Consider the following 20,955-nt stretch of genomic DNA (forward strand, 5'->3'; position numbering starts at 1 on the left):
GCCTTGCATGGGATATTTTTTTACAAAGATTAGGCTGCTGAAAGGCAATTTGTAGAGGAAATACTAGGGCAGTGGATTTAAAGAGTGACATACTGAAGGCAAAATTATTTTCACAAGTGTATACATGCCGAAAATGGGGGGGGGGGCAGAGCTTAAGAAGACAAGATTTATTTACAAGTTCTATACCTGATAATCTGAGCATCCCATGACACGAATCAGGCCACTTGAAGGATCAATGGTGAAGATAGGTTCTTTTGTACGAGGTGTCTGCAAAACCAAAGAATGCTCCACTAGAGAATTAGGAGTGCCTTCTTCATCCTTGTCATAGGCCGTGGCATTGAACACTGGTTCATCTATGATTGGGGAAGGTACAGTGTTTATAGCAAGGGAATAATACAGAGCCTAGGACTTGCCAATCAGAAGGCTGGCGGTTCGAATCCCCACGACGGGGTGAGCTCCCGTTGCTCGGTCCCTGCTCCTGCCAACCTAGCAGTTCGGAAGCACGTCAAAATGCGATTAGATAAATAGGTACCGCTCGGGCGGGAAGGTAAACGATGTTTCCATGCGCTGCTCTGGTTAGCCAGAAGCGGCTTAGTCATGCTGGCCACATGACCCGGAAGCTGTACGCCGGCTCCCTCGGCCAGTAAAGCGAGATGAGCACCGCAACCCCAGAGTCGGCCACGACTGGACCTAATGGTCAGGGGTCCCTTTACCTTTATAGTGTGTCTTTACTATACAGTCGTACCTTGAAAGTCGAACGCTTTGCGACTCGAAAGTTTTGGCTCCCAAAAGCCACAAACCCAGAAGTGAGTGTTCCAGTTTGCGAACGTTCTTTGGAACCCGAACATCCGACACAGGTTCTGCGGGTTCCGATTGGGTGTGGGAGCTTCCTCCAGCCAATCAGAAGCCACGTCTTGAATTCTGAATGTTTTGGAAGTTGAACAGCCTTCTGGAACGGATTCCGTTCGACTTCTGAGGTACGACTGTACTTCCATTCTTGGCACTTGTATAGTTATGCCCACCTCTTGGCAATCTCCACACGTGGGCAAATTTGTTACCAGAATCAGAGCAAAGCCACCAGCTTTTACCACAGCCTGCTCACTGCCTTCTGCAACCCCTGCTGCAACCCCTAGCCATGCCATAGACTTTAGGCTCCACCAATGCCAGCAACTCCATCCTGAGTAAAGGTGGCTGGGAAGCAGAGAGGTGCAAAAGTGGAGTGGAGAAGAAAGGAAAGTCTTTCACTTCTGAGAAGAAAGAGGAAGAGGAGGTCTTGAACAAAATTAGATGGTAGGACAAAGGGTGTGATGACGGTGGAAAATGAGATGGATAGATAGAGGATAAGAAAGATGAAAGCTGCTATAGAAGGAGGAATTGAATGTAAAAGGACCAGAGAAGGGATGAAAGGCAAATGGGAGAAGAAATTACAGGAGATGAGTAAAAATGCTTTAGGAATATGGGGTGGGGAAAGGAACAATATAAAATAAAAAGCCTTCTTTATTTGGATCCTCTGGGTCCACAAATTCTTCCTAAAATGGGAAAACTGAGTCAAAATAACTCCAGATCAAATTTCTGTACTTAGCTTAAGGAAAGCTGAGCCATAAAGAAAATGCTGTCTGTGCCAAAGAAGTTGGCAGTTTCCAAAGATGGATGAAATAGCAATAGAAAATGATCTCAGTAATTGCCAGCCGATTATGCCAAAGTCTGTCTGCACTGGCTACCATTTTGTGACTGGCTCTGCCACTGCTCTGTCATTTTGTGACGGGTTGGCTTCAGTAATCTGCAGCTATCTCAGGTGAGCCCTGAGAGTAGAAAGTTTGAGCAACACTATCCTTGACAAGGACCATATGCAGCGAAGCTATCAACAGTATCCAGGATACTCACTTCTGTTGTGGTTTTCTTTCATTGTGATGTTAAATTCCTTTTTAGAAAACTCAGGCGCATTATCATTTATATCCCTGATTTTAACATTGAAGAGTAAAGATCTATCCACTATTTCATTCGTCGTCCTATCCGCAACATCAAAACGTATCTGAACGATGGACAATCAGCAAGAAAATTAAATTAGCGACTGGCTCATGTGTTCTATGGACTTCTAAAAAGAAAAAAAGTTTAAAGTAAAGTAAATACCGTGAAAGAAGGGTTTCTCTCTCGATCAATGGAACGGTGCACAGATACATGTCCATTCACATCATCCTCGATAGAAAACAGTCCAGGCTCTGGATATTCATCCACACCAGGTCCACTGATTAAATATTTCACATTTATATCACGCTTGCGTGATACATCATTAAAGAGCTACAAAGCAAAACAGGCTGTCAATCAAAGGTTAATCTTATCAGCAGAGTTATATTTTAATGGCAAGATTCTTCTACATTTTACTATTCTGATAATCCTAGGGACTCAGCTACATTAGTAAAAAAAACCACCTTTTTGAATGTATTATAAACATGCAACACCAGATGGCCCCAGAGAGCAAGAAAAAAATTCTAAGCGATTTTCCAGAGCATTTTTCTTCTTCTTTTGTTATAACAATTTAATTTCTGACTTATTTATAGCGGGGGGGTCCTGTGTGTAGATCCACCCCTAATGTAGATTTTTTGTGTGTTTTTTTTAAATAATAATAATAATAATAATAATAATAATAATAATATTTATCACCATCAGCAGCATGATTCTTAAGGAAAAGTTTCCCAGCCTTAATTCTTGTGCCATCTCACAGATGTTTTAGTGATGCCAATGCCATTGCAATGAAATCCTCAAGGCGCATATTTAACACACACAAAATCCCAAGAGTTACAGTTTGGTGACACACAACAGTCAGTCCTTTTATGGTAAGAGAGTACATTCAATTACAATGACCAATCTGCAAGTATATTAGTAAATAATAATCTCTCAGACAAATGCCAAATAAGAAAAGGGAATAGACAAGGCTGCCCTTTATCTCCACTGTTGTTTATTTTGCCGTTGGAAATATTACTTCAGAATATAAGGGGAAACAGGGAAATCAAAAGTATAGAAGTCAGGCATAGAACTTACAAATTAAAAAAAATATTTATATTTGCAACAACGACAGCTAGAGTTTTGTTAGCCCAAAGACGGAAAGCAAGGGAGGTCCCAAGTAAGGAGCACTGGCAACTTGAGATGATAGAATTTGCAGAACCAGCAGGTTTAACACATGAAAAAGAGAGCAAAAAGGGTATCTATTTAAAGAGTGGGAAATATTTGCTGAGTAAAACAACTGTGCAGAGCTGAAGACGCTGGCAGCATTAAGGTAAATTCAACAGTGTGATTAATATTTGAATGATTTAAATTGGGGAGCTGAGTAAAATGGTTACAGTAAAATATGCAGGAATGATAGACAAGTGAAATGAACCATGGGAAGGAGAAGGAGGGCAGTCGATGGATATATAGTATTGTGTAAAATGCATATTTTGAGATGTATAACTTGAAAACTTAATAGAAACTATTTTTTTAAAAAAATGAGATATGTGCAATTTTTAAGTGGCACAGACTAAGAGATACAATTATATAGGCTACTTCTTTGCTCCGTTACAACTCTGAATTTTCTAAAGTGTTTTTAAAATTTGCCTCCTAAAATATAGTTTAAAGAAAGTGCCAGAGACTGTGCGTGTGTGTTTTGTGGGGAGGAGACAAAAAATTTGTGCCAGAAGATAAGTAAACATTGCCAGTGACACTTATATTTAAAGAAGAAGATTATAAACATGCACAGGCTTGAAATTTCCAATTGTAGCTTCCTCCTGTATTAAGCTTCAATAGGCCTGTCATCCATGTGACAAGCATGAAAGTGAGGACTTAGAGACTTGCCAAACCGAGTCTTCCTTGGTTTGGAGACTACCTAGTAACTCCAACTGACATTCTTCTGGGGGGTGGAGTGCAGATACTCTTGATCATCTTTAAGGTGGTGATTCGCCAGCCCCTGACCCAATTTCCATTTATTTAAAAGCAATCCACACTGTGACCTTGGCAGAAAAACTTAAAGCTCTCTGCCCGGCCTAGGAGATGAGGGTCACTCCCTCCCCACAGTTCAGATGATTGATCTAATGATTTGGGATGGGGTACTAGCCGTCTTCTCAGCTTATCTACAAGGATCAGATGCGGGGAAGCTGTGAAGCTGTGGGCATGTGGTGTGCATCTGAGAATGGCCACATCTGCACCTTGCATGTAGCAGTCATGGCTTCCCCCTCACTGGGCTGCAATTTCCTGAGCAGTTTAACAATCAATTCCTCTTCCCAGGGTATTCTGGAAATTGTAACTCAGAGCACAGGGGTCTCCTAACAGCTTTCGGCACCCTTAAACTACAGTTCCTATGTGATCAGAATGCTTTGAATATAGGGTGAAGATGTGGTCAGAGAAGGTGTCTATAGGTGTCTATTCTTGGGCAAGGTGATTGAGCGAGTGGTTGCTGAACAACTCCAGGCACGCCTGGAAGAAGCGGACCATTTGGATCCCTTCCAGTCAGGATTCAGGCCTCATCGCGGGACTGAAACTGCCTTGGTCGCACTGGTTGATGATCTCCGGCGGGCTAGGGACAAAGGTGAGAGCTGTTTCCTATTTCTGCTGGATCTCTCAGTGGCGTTTGATACCATTGACCATAACATCCTTCTGGACCATCTTGAGGGGCTGGGAACTGGGACACTGTCATACAGTGGTTCCATTCCTTCCTCCTGGGCCGTGTTCAGAAAGTGGTGGGGGGGATGAGTGTTCAGACCCCTGGGCTCTCACTTTTGGGGTGCCTCAAGGTTCTGTCCTCTCCCCCATGCTTTTCAACATCTACATGCAGCCGCTGGGAGAGATCATCAGGGGGTTTGGGCTGGGTGTTCATCAGTATGTGGATGATACCCACCTCTACCTCTCTTTCAAATCAGAACCAGTGAAGGTGGTGACGGTCCTGTGTGAGTGTCTGGAGGTGGTTGAAGGAGGGATGGCGGCTAACAGATTGAGATTGAATCCTGACAAGACAGAAGTACTGTTTCTGGGGGACAGGAGGCGGGCAGGTGTGGAGGATTCCCTAGTCCTGAATGGGGTAACTGTGCCCCTGAAGGACCAGGTGTGCAGCCTGGGAGTCATTTTGGACTCACAGCTGTCCATGGAGGCACAGGTTAAATCCGTGTCCAGGGCAGCTGTGTACCAGCTCCATCTGGTACGCAGGCCAAGACCCTATCTGCCTGCGGACTGCCTCGCCAGAGTGGTGCATGCTCTGGTTATCTCCCGCTTGGACTACTGCAATGCGCTCTACGTGGGGCTACCTTTGAAGGTGACCCGGAAACTACAACTAATGCAGAACGCAGCAGCCAGACTGGTGACTGGGAGCGGCCGCCGAGACCATATAACACCGGTCTTGAAAGACCTACATTGGCTCCCAGTACGTTTCCGAGCACAATTCAAAGTGTTGGTGCTGACCTTTAAAGCCCTAAACAGCCTCGGTCCAGTATACCTGAAGGAGCGTCTCCACCCCCATAAATAATAAATAATAAATAATAAATAATTATTATTATTATCCACTTTAGACCATGCCCCCACCTGCAAGTGGCCCCTGAAGGGTTGACAAAGGGCAAATATGGCCCTTAGGCAGAAGAAACTCCCAACATGCACACACTTTAAGGTGCACACACAATATTCTTGGCTGTTCTTCCTGCAACACATGAGCAAACGTATCAGGGGACAAGCTGTTGAAGGCTTGACTCAATGCAAATTGCCCTTGGGGAACACAGCCAGAAACACAAAAAACTAGACTATAAATATGCAAGGCTTTCGAACACGTTTTTTTACCTCTCCGACACGTTTAGGGAACGGCCCTTTGTCTTCCTCCTCAAGTTCTAGGGTGGTAATAACCCATCTCCTTTTGGTGCGACGCAAAGGACGAAGACTGTCGAGCAGCTTCAGATCCTGGGAGTGAAAAGAGCGCACTTATGTTACAGCCACCTATGCGCATCACTGTAGCAGGTCCTCTTTTTCAAAACAAACATTAAAATATAGGGAGCTTAACATAATGTTCCAAATATATCATTCGGCCCCACACTGATAAGTTCAGTAACAGAAGATAAGCATCCTCCTTTGTTCATTGACCTGTGGGACTTTCATACACATGCCATAACTGGATGAATATGTACATAACTTCTTAAGGACTCAGAATCTAAAATCTGTCCAGCCTCATCAAAATATAGACCCAGATTCAATTATCCTCCCCCATCAACAGACACACAAGCCATTGTAAAAAAAAAAAAGATTTGCAGATAATGTCTATCTGGTTTTTAAAGTACCGTGGTACCTCTGGTTACGTACTTAATTCATTCCAGAGGTCCATTCTTAACCTAAAACTGTTCTTAAACTGAAGCACCACTTTAGATAATGGGGCCTTCAGCTGCTGCTGCACTGCTACTGTGAGATTTCTGTTCTCATCCTGAAGCAAAGTTCTTAACCCAAGGTACTATTTCTGGGTTAGCGGAGTCTGTAACCTGAAGCATATGTAACCTGAAGTGTATGTAACCCGAGGTACCACTGTAATGTTATCTACTGGAGAACTTAACCGAGTCCCCACCTGACTGCTTCTCTTGTGGACAGTCTTCCTTAGACTGCGGTCATCTCCCAGGACATGGTAGAAGCTGTTGATGGCAAGAACCTTAATGGATGAAGAAAAGGGCAAGAGTTAGAAGGATGCTGCATTGGCAATACCCACAGTATCACACCCTGAAAAGCCAGGCAACTTTGACATCTGTAATGAATGTGTTTTTCAATTAAAGATCTGGCTTTGTTAGGAATGTGATGTTTTCACTGGGTGATTGAGGCTGTTGTGGCCACAGAGGCTTCAAAATCCAAGGGTGCTTATAATGCTATAATGTCCCATAATCTCTTTCCACACCCCGGCAGTGTCTTCCCATGTTCCTCAACCAGGCAATAAGCGCCAACAAGCACCAACCTATTTTATTCACCCCTGCCCTGAACATTTATGCCAATGTTGCCCTTCCATTCACCTGAAAAACTGAACAAAAAATGAGTCAACTCTGGAGAGGTCACCAGCTTTCCCTGTTCTGTGTCATCTGCCTTGATGCAACAAACTTACTCAGAACTGTAGCTGTTTTCCTAAGGATTATACTCAACTATAACGTAACTGTCATTTGCAATCAACTGTATCTGGCCAAGCACTGAAACGTTGCTGAACCTGTTATATCATGGTTGATCTCCAAGGTATCTGCGTCAAATTTCTCTGGGTTGCTCTACTCAACAGATAATTACTCAATAAGTCTTCCTCTGGGACTTCCTCTATGACTTCCCTGTTTAAGGACTGTGCAGAAAATGCATTTAATATAGAACAGCCTTCCCTGACCTGGTGCCCTCTAGATGTTTTGGACTACAACTCCCATCATCTCCAGCCAGCAAGGCCATGTTGGCTGTGGCTGATGGGAATTGTAGTCCAAGAACATTTGAAGGGCACCAGATTGCAAAAGGTTAGTAAGGAAAGCAAGCACAAAGCAACTAACTGGGACCGTGCATCGGATTATATCTTACCTGTGCTTAAGGAGCTGGAATGCTTCTGAGTGCCAGGATTTACTTTTAAAGCCCTACACAGCTTGGGACCTGAAGAAATGTCTAATTCCACACCAACTTTCCTGGGCACTGAGGCAGTATTCAGAGCTGCAGCTGCTTGTCTTTTCCTGCTATTTGAGATGAGTCAAGTGGACAACAGGGAGAAGACCTGTTCTTTTGTGAAACCCCACTTACAGAAGTCTCACCCCAGATAGGCTCACCCGTCCCCTACATCACAGAATAATCCTATACATGGTATCCAGAAGTAAACCCTACTGAATTTGATGGGACTTAAGGACTTGCCGATCAGAAGGTCGGCGGTTCGAATCCCTGTGACAGGGTGAGCTCCTGTTGCTTGGTCCCAGCTCCTGCCAACCTAGCAGTTCCAAAACACGTCAAAGTGCAAGTAGATAAATAGGTACCACTCCAGTGGGAAGGTAAATGGTGTTTCCGTGTGCTGCTCTGGTTTGCCAGAAGCAGTTTAGTCATGCTGGCCACACGACCCGGAAGCTGGTCGCCGGCTCCCTCAGCCAATAAAGTGAAATGAGCGCTGCAACCCCAGAGTCGGTCACAACTGGACCTAACGGTCAGGGGTCCCTTTACCTTTTTATTTCCATGTAAGTGGGTATAGGATTGTCACCCTTAATCACTTTTCAGCAGCATATGAAAACCTTTTTATTTCCCCAGACTTTTGCCACATGCAGGAATTTGAATCATGAATGTTTACTACTGCTTTTACCCTGCACCTTTACAATTTTGCTAGTGTTCTGGTGCATTCTTATTTTATTTTTAACAGCCGTAAACTACCATGATAACTCTATATTGAACAGCAATATAAAAAGTATTATTCCTAGATATTGATGCATAAGAAAATTCAGTATCAACAAGGTATTTCCACCATCTGTAAGAATGGGTACAAATCAGACTATGGTAAGTACGCCTATGATTTCAGCAGGAATGCAAAGTGCTCAACTTTGGCTGGATCACAACCAGCACTTATAAGTAATGGAAATACTCAACTGACTCCTGGAGTCTAGACTCAATCAAATTTTGGTTTCATTAACCAGCATCTGTAATTTTATCCCAATGTACCAGCAAATGTAGCAGTTCCAAACACAATGTACCTTCAGGCTAACCCCAACCCCAACATTTCTCTTGTTCAGATTCTACAATTCAAGGATGTTCCAACCCAGCATTGCCCAACCCGGTAACCCTCCCAGATGTTTGTGCTGGTTACTTATGCTGCACGTTGTAGTCCTTGGAGAAGGCAATGCTAACTCAAGACAGATAAGACAATACTTGAACAAACATATGCAAATATTATGATATACTGGTGCAGCGGTTCTTGGATGACTGAGATGATCACTTCCCAAACAAACTGATAAGATAAGCAAAACACAGGATATTTTCAGCTTAGAGAAAAGGTAGGCAGGGAGGTTTTGATACAGGTGTTCCTGGGAATGACTGAAATATGCAAAAACTCCTAAATGTTTTCGGTGATTAGACATCAGAAGTGAAAAGCAATGCCTAGCATGGTAAATATACGCATGCTTCTTTCACCTAATGTTCCACACAGGACACACCAAACCATCGTTTAGCACAATGTCTGAATGCAGTCAGTGACTTGCTTAAGGTCACCTACCAAGTTTGTGGCTAAGGAGAAATATAAATCCAACTATCTTTGGGAACTGTAGCCAAAGGATATTTTCAATTTATCATTCCAAACATTTATGAAAAAACAAACAAATCCTTGAAGTCATCTGCCTTCACATACCTACATGGCAGCTGGAATACAGAGTTCATTCAAACTGAAATAATGTCAGAGTGATGAAAACGAAGAAAGAGTAAACATGAAAGAACAACGGGGGAAGAATTTGTATGCAAGGATAAGAAGTGTTTAAACCAAGTTCTATTCTCACTGATGCCTGTATCCTTTTCTTCCCTCAACCAAGAAAGAAGATCAGCCTAGGAATTGTGAAATAAGACATGTGCTATTCACATTAACTGGGGCATATCATACTTCAGTTATAATAACTTTCTGTTGACTATTGGGGCATGTTCTGGAACAGTTCCTCAGTTTTCTTTTTTGCAGCAGGCATGCACTTAATCTCTTATAACAAAAACAAAGCCCTCTGCTCAATAGCAATCCTTTCGCCACAAAAGCTTGGAGGGGCTGCTCAGTGCTGGAAACATGTTCCAGAGATGGCATCAATAAATTATCAGCAGGGCTTCAAAAGAATCCAAAACTACTAATCCTTAAGAAAATGGTTCTAGAAGTTAATGAGAGCTTTACATGTGTTCTGAGGCAGGGTGTTGAAGAATTCTTCTTAAATTGGGATTTGGGACAAAATGAAGTTTCCTTCAGGTAGAATTAGTTGTAAATAAAACACAAAAGGTCGGAAGAGAGATTGAAATCCACCTGGTTGGCTCTATTCTAGCCAGTTCCCTTTGGGCTGTGAATAACTGTAGACAAAATGTCAGACTTGGGTCAGGAAGTCCTATATTCGCATTTCTGCTCAGCTATGAAACAAACTGGTTGATTTCTCCGTGGAATGCTTGCTATCTCCAACTTAGCCCAACCTATCTTGTTGTAAATTAGAGGGGAACTATGCATGCAGTCCTGATCTCTTTGGAAGGAGTGTGGGATAAACTAATATCAGGAGAAGAAGAGGAGGAGGAGAAAAATGGGCAGCCAGCTACATAAAAATAAAGGTAATTCATTAGGTTCTAGAAGCTTATGGCTGAATTGTACCACAGTGGCGGGAAATCCATTCTGATAAGACAGTGGAACATGTTGCACTGCAAAGTTGTACAATCTCCTCCTCTCAAGACATTTTTAAAGGAATAGCTTGTTTTACAGAATGTTGATGCTGTTACGTCACTGAAACCTCAGGAATTTAAGTTTTCATAATGCCTGGTGCCAAGCTGGAAACAGAGCAAATAACAGCATGACGGAACACCAGAGTCCCGCGAGGATCTGTCCTACCCCACAAAAGAATGCAGAATCGCTTTTAGCTTGCTGGCTACTTCGCTTTCCAATAGCTTAAAAGTTCTTGGTCCCAAAGAAGGGCCTGTTACTGTGCAATCCTGTTGACAGTAGCTAGTCTCATTGAGTTCAGGAGGACACATTCCCCAGCATGTGTGCCTAGATTGATTGATTTATTGAACTTATATACTGCTCTATATCCGGGAGTCTCAGGGCGGGTCACAGAATAAGATCAAGATATAAAACCACAAAATACATAATAAAAATAAAAACAATAGCCCCCCCATCAGCATTATTCTTCTTGTAACACTGAGACAATGTGCTAAGCTTTAGTACTTGGGGCAGTGGGATGGTAGAATGTGCACAAGGCAAAAAGATTTGACTTTTATCTAGATTTGTAGTTTCAGGAAGCAGCAGCTATGTTTTAGACACACTTGGTATCTTTCCAATTCAACTCATATTTTGGAACAATTTAGATGTTGTTGAAAAAGGGATCTATTTTCCCCCATTCATTTAACAAGGGGGGAGAACAGGTTCAAAACACTAGAAGGATATTGGAACAATTTTGTCTTCACATGAGAGGAATACTGACTGCTTAGGAAACTGCCAGACCTGGAGAGAACTTGAATTGCACTTATCTAAAGGAAAAACAACTGATGATATTAACCGGTAGTAAGGTTTTAAAAAGCTTACTGGGAAATGATATATAATGAATTGAAAATATTTTTGAAATAATGTTTGTAAAAAACAAACAAACCCAAAAACTTTCCTTTGGGGAATTATAGGGATGGAACTACCCAAACTGTATAGAAATGTATTCATGTATGCAACTACAGTGGCAAGAACGTTAAATGGAAAGAAGTCCCAGCAAAAGAAGAATGGATACAAAAACTTATGGAATATGCAGAAATGGCGAAACTTACCGGAAAAATAAGAAATCAAGATAAGAAACTTATTATAAGAGAATAGAAATGGTTTGTTGAATATTTACAAACTAAACAGATAAGAACATTGACACTGGCAGGATTATTGCAATAACCTTATGAGTATATTTTTAAAACAGACGAACAAATGAGCAAATTAAGTTAATTTGAATATGCCATGGGGACCAACAGCAGTCCAAAAGAGCTTAAAAGCACCAGAAAAAGCCTGGGAAAATAAAATTGTATATACGTTTGTATGCATGTGGCTTTCACCTGACCCGGAGGAGAAAAAGGCACAGGGACAGAGCGCGTCCTGGAGTTCAGTACCGTGCGCGCCCCGACGCACTAGGGACTATTTTTAAGAAGCAGGTGATGGTACCTGGTTTCCAAGGAGACGGGGATATTTGAATCCCAGGACGCTGCTGCATGATCTCCTCCTTAGGCTGAACAAGGCAAAGCGTGGAGCCTCCGGAGGCCCCATCTCCGATCTCCCCTTCGCCAGCCAGACCCCCAGCACCCATGACCCCTCTCCAGCCCTACCGTCAGGAGGAAAAGCGCAGCGCCAGAGAAAAAGGCGCATCTCAGCGGCATAGTCGCGGCGCTCGTGGCTGGGGAGACGACGCTGCGGCTTCTCGCAAAGGGGGCGATCCTCTGGACTTCTCTGCACCCGCCTGTTGGCCGCAGGAAGATGCGCCTCCCGAGCCCCGAAGTACTTCCTATGGAGAGGAGTGTGTGGGCAAAGGACTCTCAAGGTCTTCGACCAGAAATTCCACAAACCGGCGGAGGGAGAGAATATATGCTTTTCACAGGTATTGTTGATCTTGGCTGGCCCCACCTCCTCCAGGCTCATTTGAACACCAGCTACACCCACTTAAAGGGGGGGGGAGAGAGAGAGACTTGAATATTTATCTTCCGGGCACTTTTTTCAATTCACTGACACAAACAAACAACAAGAGACGACTAGTACAGTAATAAAAATGCCATCTTCCTCAAATAATCAGCTAATAACCAATAGTCAACTAATTATCAATACTTAACTATCACAATAACTTGATAAACCCCGAGGAGATTAAAATCTAGTAAACAAAAGGACTGCGCGGGGAATCTTTACCAAGCAAGAGAATCTCTGAGGACGCACAGATTGCCTTTTGTTCCTTCACCACTGAGCCACTCTCACACTTGTTGTTGTTTAGTCGTTTAGTCGTGTTCGACTCTTCGTGACCCCATGGACCAGAGCACGCCTGGCACTCCTGTCTTCTACTGCCTCTCGCAGTTTGGTAGCTTCGAGAACACTGTCCAACCATCTCCTCCTCTGTCGTCCCCTTCTCCTTGTGCCCTCCATCTTTCCCAACATCAGGGTCTTTTCCAGGGAGTCTTCTCTTCTCATGAGGTGGCCAAAGTATTGGAGCCTCAGCTTCAGGATCTGTCCTTCCAGTGAGCACTCAGGGCTGATTTCCTTAAGAATGGACAGGTCTGATCTTCTTGCGGTCCATGGGACTCTCAAGAGTCTCCTCCAGCACCATAATTCAAAAGCATCAATTCTTCGGCGATCAGCCTTCTTTATGGTCCAGCTCTCACTTCCATACATCACTACTGGGAAAACCATAGATTTTAAGCCTGAACTTCGCGCGTTGTACTTCTCCTGGAAATGTACCCAGTTCTCATCGCCAGCCATGTGCGTACCAAAAATGAGCTCCACTGGCCACCTGCATTTCAAGATCCAAGTGTTCCTTCGCAGTACAAAATTAGAAGCTTAAGAGAGAGGAAGAGACTGGCTCATCCATCTTCCAAGCAAGAGAAGCAGGGAAGGTTGAATGATGCTTCAGTGACCGTTCTAAACACAACTTACTAAATCTTATAGTACCTAAGGAAGGTTAGAACAGATGAATTATTTTTAGAGGAATTAATCAAAGAGTAGGCAAAGATCGCCTACCTTCACAGTGGTTTCTCTGAGGTCTTAAAAGTTGCTTTGACATTTAGAGGAAGAGAAATTGGGGTACACATTAAAGGCTTAAAATGTAGCTCAGCTCCCCAACACACATAGTGTTTCTAATCACACGTTGCTCCTAATTTCCTGTATGTTTTCCCCTCTCCAAGTTAAAAGCAGGTGGAGCTTAAAAGGAGGCTGAATCAGTTTGGGGCCATGACACAGGGAGAAGGTTTAACCCTTTCCCCTCCAGCACAACCCTGTTTCTCAGATCTCAGTTGCCCTCCCAAGCTGGTATCTGTCCCGTGATGGAAAACAGATAGGTATCTTTACTGAGGAAATGGCACAGGCGGAAGGGGGAGCTTTCCCCCAAAGCTGGACCCCCTCTCCAGTCCAGCTAAAGTAAAGGTAAATGGACCCCTGACCTTTAGGTCCAGTCGTGACTGACTCTGGGGTTGCGGTGCTCATCTCGCTTTATTGGCCGGTGTACAACTTCCGGGTCATGTGGCCAGCATGACGAAGCTGCTTCTGGTGAACCAGAGCAGCGCACGGAAATGCCGTTTACCTTCCTGCTGGAGTGGTACCTATTTATCTACTTGTACTTTGACGTGCTTTTGAACTGCTAGGTTGGCAGGAGCTGGGACAGAGCAACGGGAGCTCACCCTGTTGCGGGGATTCGAACCACCAACCTTCTGATCGGCAAGCCCTAGGCTCTGTGGTTTAACCCACAGCGCCACCCACGTCCCCCAGTCCAGCTACATTAAACTATAAAAAGAGGAGGGGGCTAAGACAATCACAATCTCCTGTGTGCTGTCTGGTTCAATGTTCAGAAGGATTCAGTGCTGGCACACAGTTTAGAAACTGGACTAATTTAAGGACATTAAACTCCTACAGAAAGGGTCATAAGTAAGGCTCATAAGTAAGCTGAACAATTTCACTGACCAAGTGGGCAAGATGTGATTGTCCACTGTCGTCTCTGTTCTTTTAATTTATTTACTGTTACTTTTATTGTTAGGTTGTGGGCGAACATATCAGACGACACAGCGATTCTTCCAAAGCAGCTCTTTATTGTAAGCTGGAACAGAACAAACTGAGGAGCTCAGTCAGCCTGCTTATATAGAGCTCCAGAACAATGTAACTGTTGCCATTTTCTAAAATTATCCAATCACTGAACGTCACTTTTCAATCCTTCATTTGCATACAAACTACCCAATCACTGAACGTCACTTTTTGATCCTTCATTTGCATAACTATCTACAGTATCCCCCTGCTGGCCCAGGGTGAGAACTACAGTACATAACATTTATATATCCCCCTTTCCTCCTCCTCCCCTTTCCCTCCTAACCACCCTGTGAGGTAGGTTAGGTCGAGAGACAGTGAGTGGTCCAAGCTGTGTTGCCAATTGGGGATTTGAACCCTTGTCTGCCAGGTGCATGACCACCGTACAAACTCCTACACCAAACATTCTTTTGCCTTAATCATTCTTTTGCCTTAACCATTTATTTCAGAAACAATAAACTTTAGGGGAATTAGGGTAGGTCAAAGCCAAGCTAGCCTATCTTTGTTTGCAGATGGTGCAAGGCTGTCATTAGAGTAGCCCTTACTCTCCTTAACTTAATCTTTACCATGTAATGGATTGCTACAGCCCAATAGCTGGGTCAGGAAAAGTCAGCATGGTCAGTAATAAATCTTTCAGCTGAAGCTCATTCTGGAGTCTGTAGCAAGCTGGGCTTTGACTGCTCAGACAACTCCATTAGATGCAGAGGCATAAAGCAGAAATGAGACCTATCAACATTGTTTAACTTAAGCTGGAGCAGAGCAATTGAAAAGATCAAACATAATTTGGAAAGATGGGACTGTTTTGAAACCGTCCTGGTTCTTGGGGATCACCGCTATTAATACTTACATTCCCTAATCTTTATGGTACTGTCAAACCACTCAAAATTGCTTGGTTGAGACTTTGGCTCTGGTTAGACCATGGTGCTGATAACACCAAGGTTGCAGGTTCAATCCCTGTATGGACCAGCTGCATATTCCTGCATTGCAGGGGGTTGGACTAGATGATCCTCAGGGTCCCTTCCAACTCTACAGTTCTGTGATTCTGTGATTCTGAGGATTAGAAAGACACATGTTTCTGGTTGGAACAAGCATTAATTGTGGTCCCTACAGAAGATTTGACCTTGATTGAAAGTGGACAGGGAGGATCCAAGCCACAAATAGGAAACATGCTGCCCATCTGGGTTGTAGGCAGACACTGAGAAGAAAGGCCTTTAGGTGCCCATGTGGATTTGTTTATTATTCTCTTGAACTGTACTCATCCTGTGCATCGTGATTAGGATGAAATTTGATTCAGTTTCCATTCAAAGGCAAATCTACCCAATGCACATTTTCTGAAGCAATGTAAAAGAACCGCAGCATGGCTGTCCTCCTAAATTTGCATTTCTCTTAATCTGAAAAGAAGAACTTTGAGAAGATGGTGCTTTGTTTTAGTAGTTTTATAGCACTTAGTGTAAATTATATCTCTTATCTACCATCCTGATTTATGTTTGAAGTTTGACAGTTGTATGTTTTTTTACCTATATAGAAGTCCTTTGCTATGAGTCCCTTCAGAGGCCCTTAATAAAGACCTATGGTAAACCTAATTAATTAATTAATTAATTAATTAATTAATTAATTAATTAATTAATTTTTAAAAATAATAGCCACACTATCATCCACTCCTGTGGCAGACTTTCCCATTTTGCTCCTACGTTGCCACACATCTGAGGAAAAAGTGGTTTCGTAAACTGCTGTTGACATTATCAATGATTTCATGATGTCCTGTAGAAATCCTTAGGAGATTCAAGTTGGTGAGGAAAACATAATAAATCAGCGCGTAGTTCAAGGTTTTTGTGCCTAGGAAGAGTGGAATTCTCGAAGTCTTTTGCCGTCATGATGACAAGTCTGTGAGCAGAACTGTTCAAAGTTGTTCTGCAGTTGCTTTGACAAATAGCAGGGATTAATGTACCTGGGCATGTGCAGATTTCCTAGAAGGGCTCAGGCTGGAAGTTTTATTTGGACAGTATATCCCTTTAGGAAGAACCCTGAGATAAATCTCTTGCAGGATCTGCTCCCAGTGCCTGAGGAACAATCTGCTCAGCAGTTGGACAGAGCAGTGATACACACCCTGAAAGTCAAGACCTTTTTACTCGCATGTATTGCAAGTGAGCCAAAACTCCTCAAGTTGTGCCCCAGGCCTCAGGGAAGGGCTTTCTGGCAGCAAACCACATTTGTTTAGCCTCTCTCCAAATATGCCTTTCACCCCCTAGCGTTCCCCCCCCCCCAAAGAAACGTCAAGTGCTTGTCCTGACTTGCTACAGCAAATTATCTAGAAATCAGAGTTAGCTAATGTTTCCTCCTTCCTTCCTTTTCAAAATCAACCGCCTGGTAAGTTGTGCTTGTACAGCTGTGGTTGTCTTATGGGAAGGTGAGCAATGAGCTTGAGATGGAGTCTTAAGGACACCCTGGCAGGACAGTACAGCATGTTGCTGCCAGATTCAGTAAACTGCTGCCCTGGCATTAGTGAGATAATGTACAAACATGAGCAATGCATCTGTCTTTGAGAAGAGATAGGGCAGCTATTTCACAGACATTTGGCGTAATACCAGGGAGAATGATTCTAGGCCCTGAGTTTTCTATATGGAGTGGATTGTGAGCCCTGACATGTGCAAAGTGGAATTGTGAACCAAGAACAAAGTCGGCTCTACTATTTAGTGGGGAAGGAGAGCTGAAAACAATGCCAGTATATTTCACATCTGGCCACCAATGTGCCCCTTTGGTTTCAGATGGGTAGATGAGTCTAAAAAGCCTGGGACACAAATTTATACGGCCCTCTAAACAGCTATGGTGGCTCATTTACCAGAAGTAATGTATTTAGTGTTAACTCTGGAAGTGTGTGGGGTGCGGGTGGCGCTGTGGGTTAAACCACAGAGCCTAGGGCTTGCCGATCAGAAGGTTGGCGGTTCGAATCCCCACAATGGGGTAAGCTCCCATTGCTCGGTCCCAGCTCCTGCCAACCTAGCAGTTCGAAAGCATGTCAAAGTGCAAGTAGATAAATAGGTACCGCTCCAGCGGGAAGGTAAACAGCATTTCCGTGTGCTGCTCTGGTTCACCAGAAGCGGCTTAGTCATGCTGGCCACATGACCCAGAAGCTGTACGCCGGCTCCCTCGGCCAATAAAGCAAGATGGGCGCCGCAACCCCAGAGTCGGTCATGACTGGACCTAATGGTCAGAGGTCCCTTTACCTGGAAGTGTGTGCTTGATTCTGAGCAAACTAAGCCTCTAGATGTATGTATATTTTGCTTGAAACCCCGGAGAGTTGCTGCCAGTCTGTGTAGACAATACTGAGATAGATGAATCAGTGGTCAGACTCACTATAATGTAGCTTCCTATGCTCAACTGTTCCTTTTTAAATAATTTTTAAAACTCTATTTTTCTCTCTATGGCATGGAGTTCCAGGGAAAAGGAAGAGGTGGGGGGGGGAGCTGTAACTTTACTAGGTGTTTTTATATAATGAAGATAAAATTGCCTAGCACTATAGCCCACGGACCTGACCTTTGGCAGATTTCTCACTGAGGGGCCCGGCATTCCAACAGCTTGCTTTTCCTGCCAGTTCCTGCTGAAAATAAAAAAGTTAGAGACATTTTCTTTTATTCTTTTACAAACAAATAAAATTGAGGTTTCCTGAATGAAAACCCCTAGATGAATCTGCTTAAATCCACTCTGGAGGGACTAATTTGCCTGCAAATTCCATCCACTTATGTGAAAAAAGAGAAGAGTTTTTTATATATATAAAAACAAACCTCGTTATAATGATTACATATTGCAAGTGTATTGCCTTATGAAAACTGGCTGGAGCCCAGCCGTTCGCAAGCTTCATATATCACGAACACAAGCAGCAGCTGCAATATTTTGATGCAGAAAGCCTAGAGATGCTACAAAGATGCTATTCCTTCTGCCTCTTTGTGAAAACACAAAGAGATAACTGTTATGTACTGAAGTTCTCACCCTGGGCTAGCAGGGGGATACTGTAGATAGTTTTCACTCAGGTCCACATATGCAAATAAGGAATTGAAAGTGACCTTCAGTGATTGGATAGTTACAGAAAGTTGTTACTGTTGCTTTGTAGTTGAGCTCTATATAAGCAGGTTGGCTGAACCCTTCAGCCCAGTTCTCTTCTGGGCCTGTGAATAAACAAGAGCTGTTTAAAGAATTGCTGTGTCGTCTGATATGTTCACCCACAACTTAACAATAACAACCTGTTTTGATTGAGAATTGCTTTAACTGTTCTGTCCAGTGTTTTGCTGCTCCTCAGTTGTACTGGAACATAATGTTACAGACATAACGCAGCTCAAGGAACAAAGAAGCCAGGAGATGGACTTGTGCAACATAGCAAAAAGTGAAAGATAGATGAAGGGATGTGCTAAACTTAAAGGGGGGGGGCAAGTGGCACATGCAACAAAATTTTGCCATGTATCAGTGTGTGGTTTTGTTTTTGTTTTTAAAGTTTCCTTGACCTGTGTCAGGAAAGGGGGAAAGCACCTCCACTATATCAATGTTTGCCATTTCAGATGCTTCTATTCCAGAGTTACAATTGCTTGGTTGTGGGATTTGTTTCTGTTTATATAGACTGTCAACTGCTTCAGGAATGAAAACAGTCCCTGAGTTAACCTTTGATTTGTTCACGTGTTCAAGATGTTAAGCAGAGGTTGGAGGGAGCTGAATGACAACCCACTTAAAAGCCCAAGGGCTCTCTTGACTCCCTAATCTGCCATCCTGTTATAAATGGTCATCTGGCAGGTAGAGTCCACAGACTGGGAGAAACACAGTGACCCGTAGATTACCCAAGATCAGAATGCTGTGTGGGCCTCAAACAAATTCCTTATCAAGAGAGTAGGAAAACGTGCCTTGAAACAGACCTCTAGATTTTCAGTGCACTAAGGAACATCAATGTATAATTCCTGCTGAGAGATGCAACTCTTTCACTGAAACTGGATCCAAACATGTCTTTTAAATCACTAGATTAAATATGGGGCAAAGTATTTGTGTCATTGGGACGCGGGTGGCGCTGTGGGTTAAACCACAGAGCCTAGGACATGTCGATCAGAAGGTCAGCGGTTTGAATCCCCGCGATGGGGTGAGATCCCATTGCTCAGTCCCTGCTTCTGCTCACCTAGCAGTTTGAAAGCACGTCAAAGTGCAAGTAGATAAATAGGTACTGCTCCGGTGGGAAGGTAAACACCGTTTCTGTGCACTGCTCTGGTTCGCCAGAAGCGGCTTAGTCATGCTGGCCACATGAACCGGAAGCTGTACGCCGGCTCCCTTGGCCAATAAAGTGAGATGAGCGTCGCAACCCCAGAGTCGGCCACAACTGGACCTAATGGTCCGGGGTCCCTTTACCTTTACCTTACTTGTGTCATTAATAGTTGCAGTAAAGTCATTGGGTGCAATTTGCTTATCCTACTGGGATAGCAAAAAGAGAATCTGTACATCTTACAGTTCTCCCTTCTGCATAATTTACTAAAGAAGTATCCTGGCTTGTACTGAATCTGATGCTCTTAACTTTAAAATAAAATAAAATCCAGAAAGCTCTCAATATAAATTTGAGGTAGAGGGGAAGCAGTTACACCAGCTTAGTTTCACTTTACTTTCTCTTATATATATTTGCGCCCAGGCAGACTTAGAAGCATCGCCTTTCATAAAGTTCTCTCCCTGTTCTGAGTGCCTTCCTGGAGAATTACTGCACTGCACTGTTGATGATGATGGACTTGAAGCAATTTTCCAAGGTCCCAACAATCTGAATATGGGACCTATTAAATTGTCAGCTAGCCCAAACCCAGATGTTGTTGGACACTGATGATGGGTGTTGTAGTCTAACAATATCTGAAGGGCCGCACATTTCCCAACATGTATAACCGCTTCCAAGAAGGGCTAAATGTTGTGCTTTTGCAAGGTGAAATCACATAATTATTTAAGGAGTTACAGATAGGTAGCCGTGTTGGTCTGCCATAGTCAAAATAAAAAAATTCCTTCCAGTAGCACCTTAAAGACCAACTAAGTTAGTTCTTGGTATGAGCTTTCGTGTGCATGCACACTTCTTCAGATATCACCTATCTGAAGAAGTGTGCATGCACACGAAAGCTCATACCAAGAACTAACTTAGTTGGTCTTTAAGGTGCTACTGGAAGGAATTTTTTTATTTTATTTAAGGAGTGTTATTGTTTGTGGTGTGCAGTAAGCAAATCCTTTGTCTTGTGTGTCTTGTTTAACTGGTTCAGCTTCTGCCGCATACAAGCAGTCTTATGGGAAGGCTTGAACATTATGTACACTAAACGAACTATAGGTTATTCAAACATCATACATAGTTCAGCATTGAGACTGCATGCATTTGCTTCTTGAGAAGTAAAGACAGAGTCGTTTTGTGTTCTCACATCCGAGAACCTGATCCCCACACCTTCTGATTACATACTCCACAAGTTCCCTGGAAAAAAAAAATCAGTTGGGTGACGTTACCCCTTGTTCTGAATCTGTAC

At 43.3% G+C, this 20,955-nt stretch overlaps 1 protein-coding gene across 2 annotated transcripts in view; it reads right to left on the reverse strand.

Moving 5' to 3' along the window:
- Window positions 1-20,955, reverse strand: part of CDH26 (cadherin 26) — a 55,946-nt gene that overhangs the window by 15,061 nt on the left and 19,930 nt on the right. The window contains exons 2-8 of one of the 2 annotated variants that reach the window (XM_083507366.1): window positions 17,978-18,041; window positions 11,998-12,173; window positions 6,563-6,643; window positions 5,794-5,910; window positions 2,131-2,298; window positions 1,885-2,032; window positions 187-353 (exon numbers count right to left, since the gene is read on the reverse strand). In XM_083507366.1, the coding sequence (XP_083363492.1) occupies window positions 187-353; window positions 1,885-2,032; window positions 2,131-2,298; window positions 5,794-5,910; window positions 6,563-6,643; window positions 11,998-12,173; window positions 17,978-18,041 (921 nt within the window). Of the gene's footprint in view, window positions 1-186; window positions 354-1,884; window positions 2,033-2,130; window positions 2,299-5,793; window positions 5,911-6,562; window positions 6,644-11,997; window positions 12,269-17,977; window positions 18,042-20,955 lie in introns of those variants that run through there. The other variant, XM_083507367.1, reaches the window with a different exon arrangement.

The sequence above is a fragment of the Podarcis liolepis genome (assembly GCF_965112155.1).
Source record: "Podarcis liolepis genome assembly, chromosome: 6".
Taxonomy (NCBI): domain Eukaryota; kingdom Metazoa; phylum Chordata; class Lepidosauria; order Squamata; family Lacertidae; genus Podarcis; species Podarcis liolepis.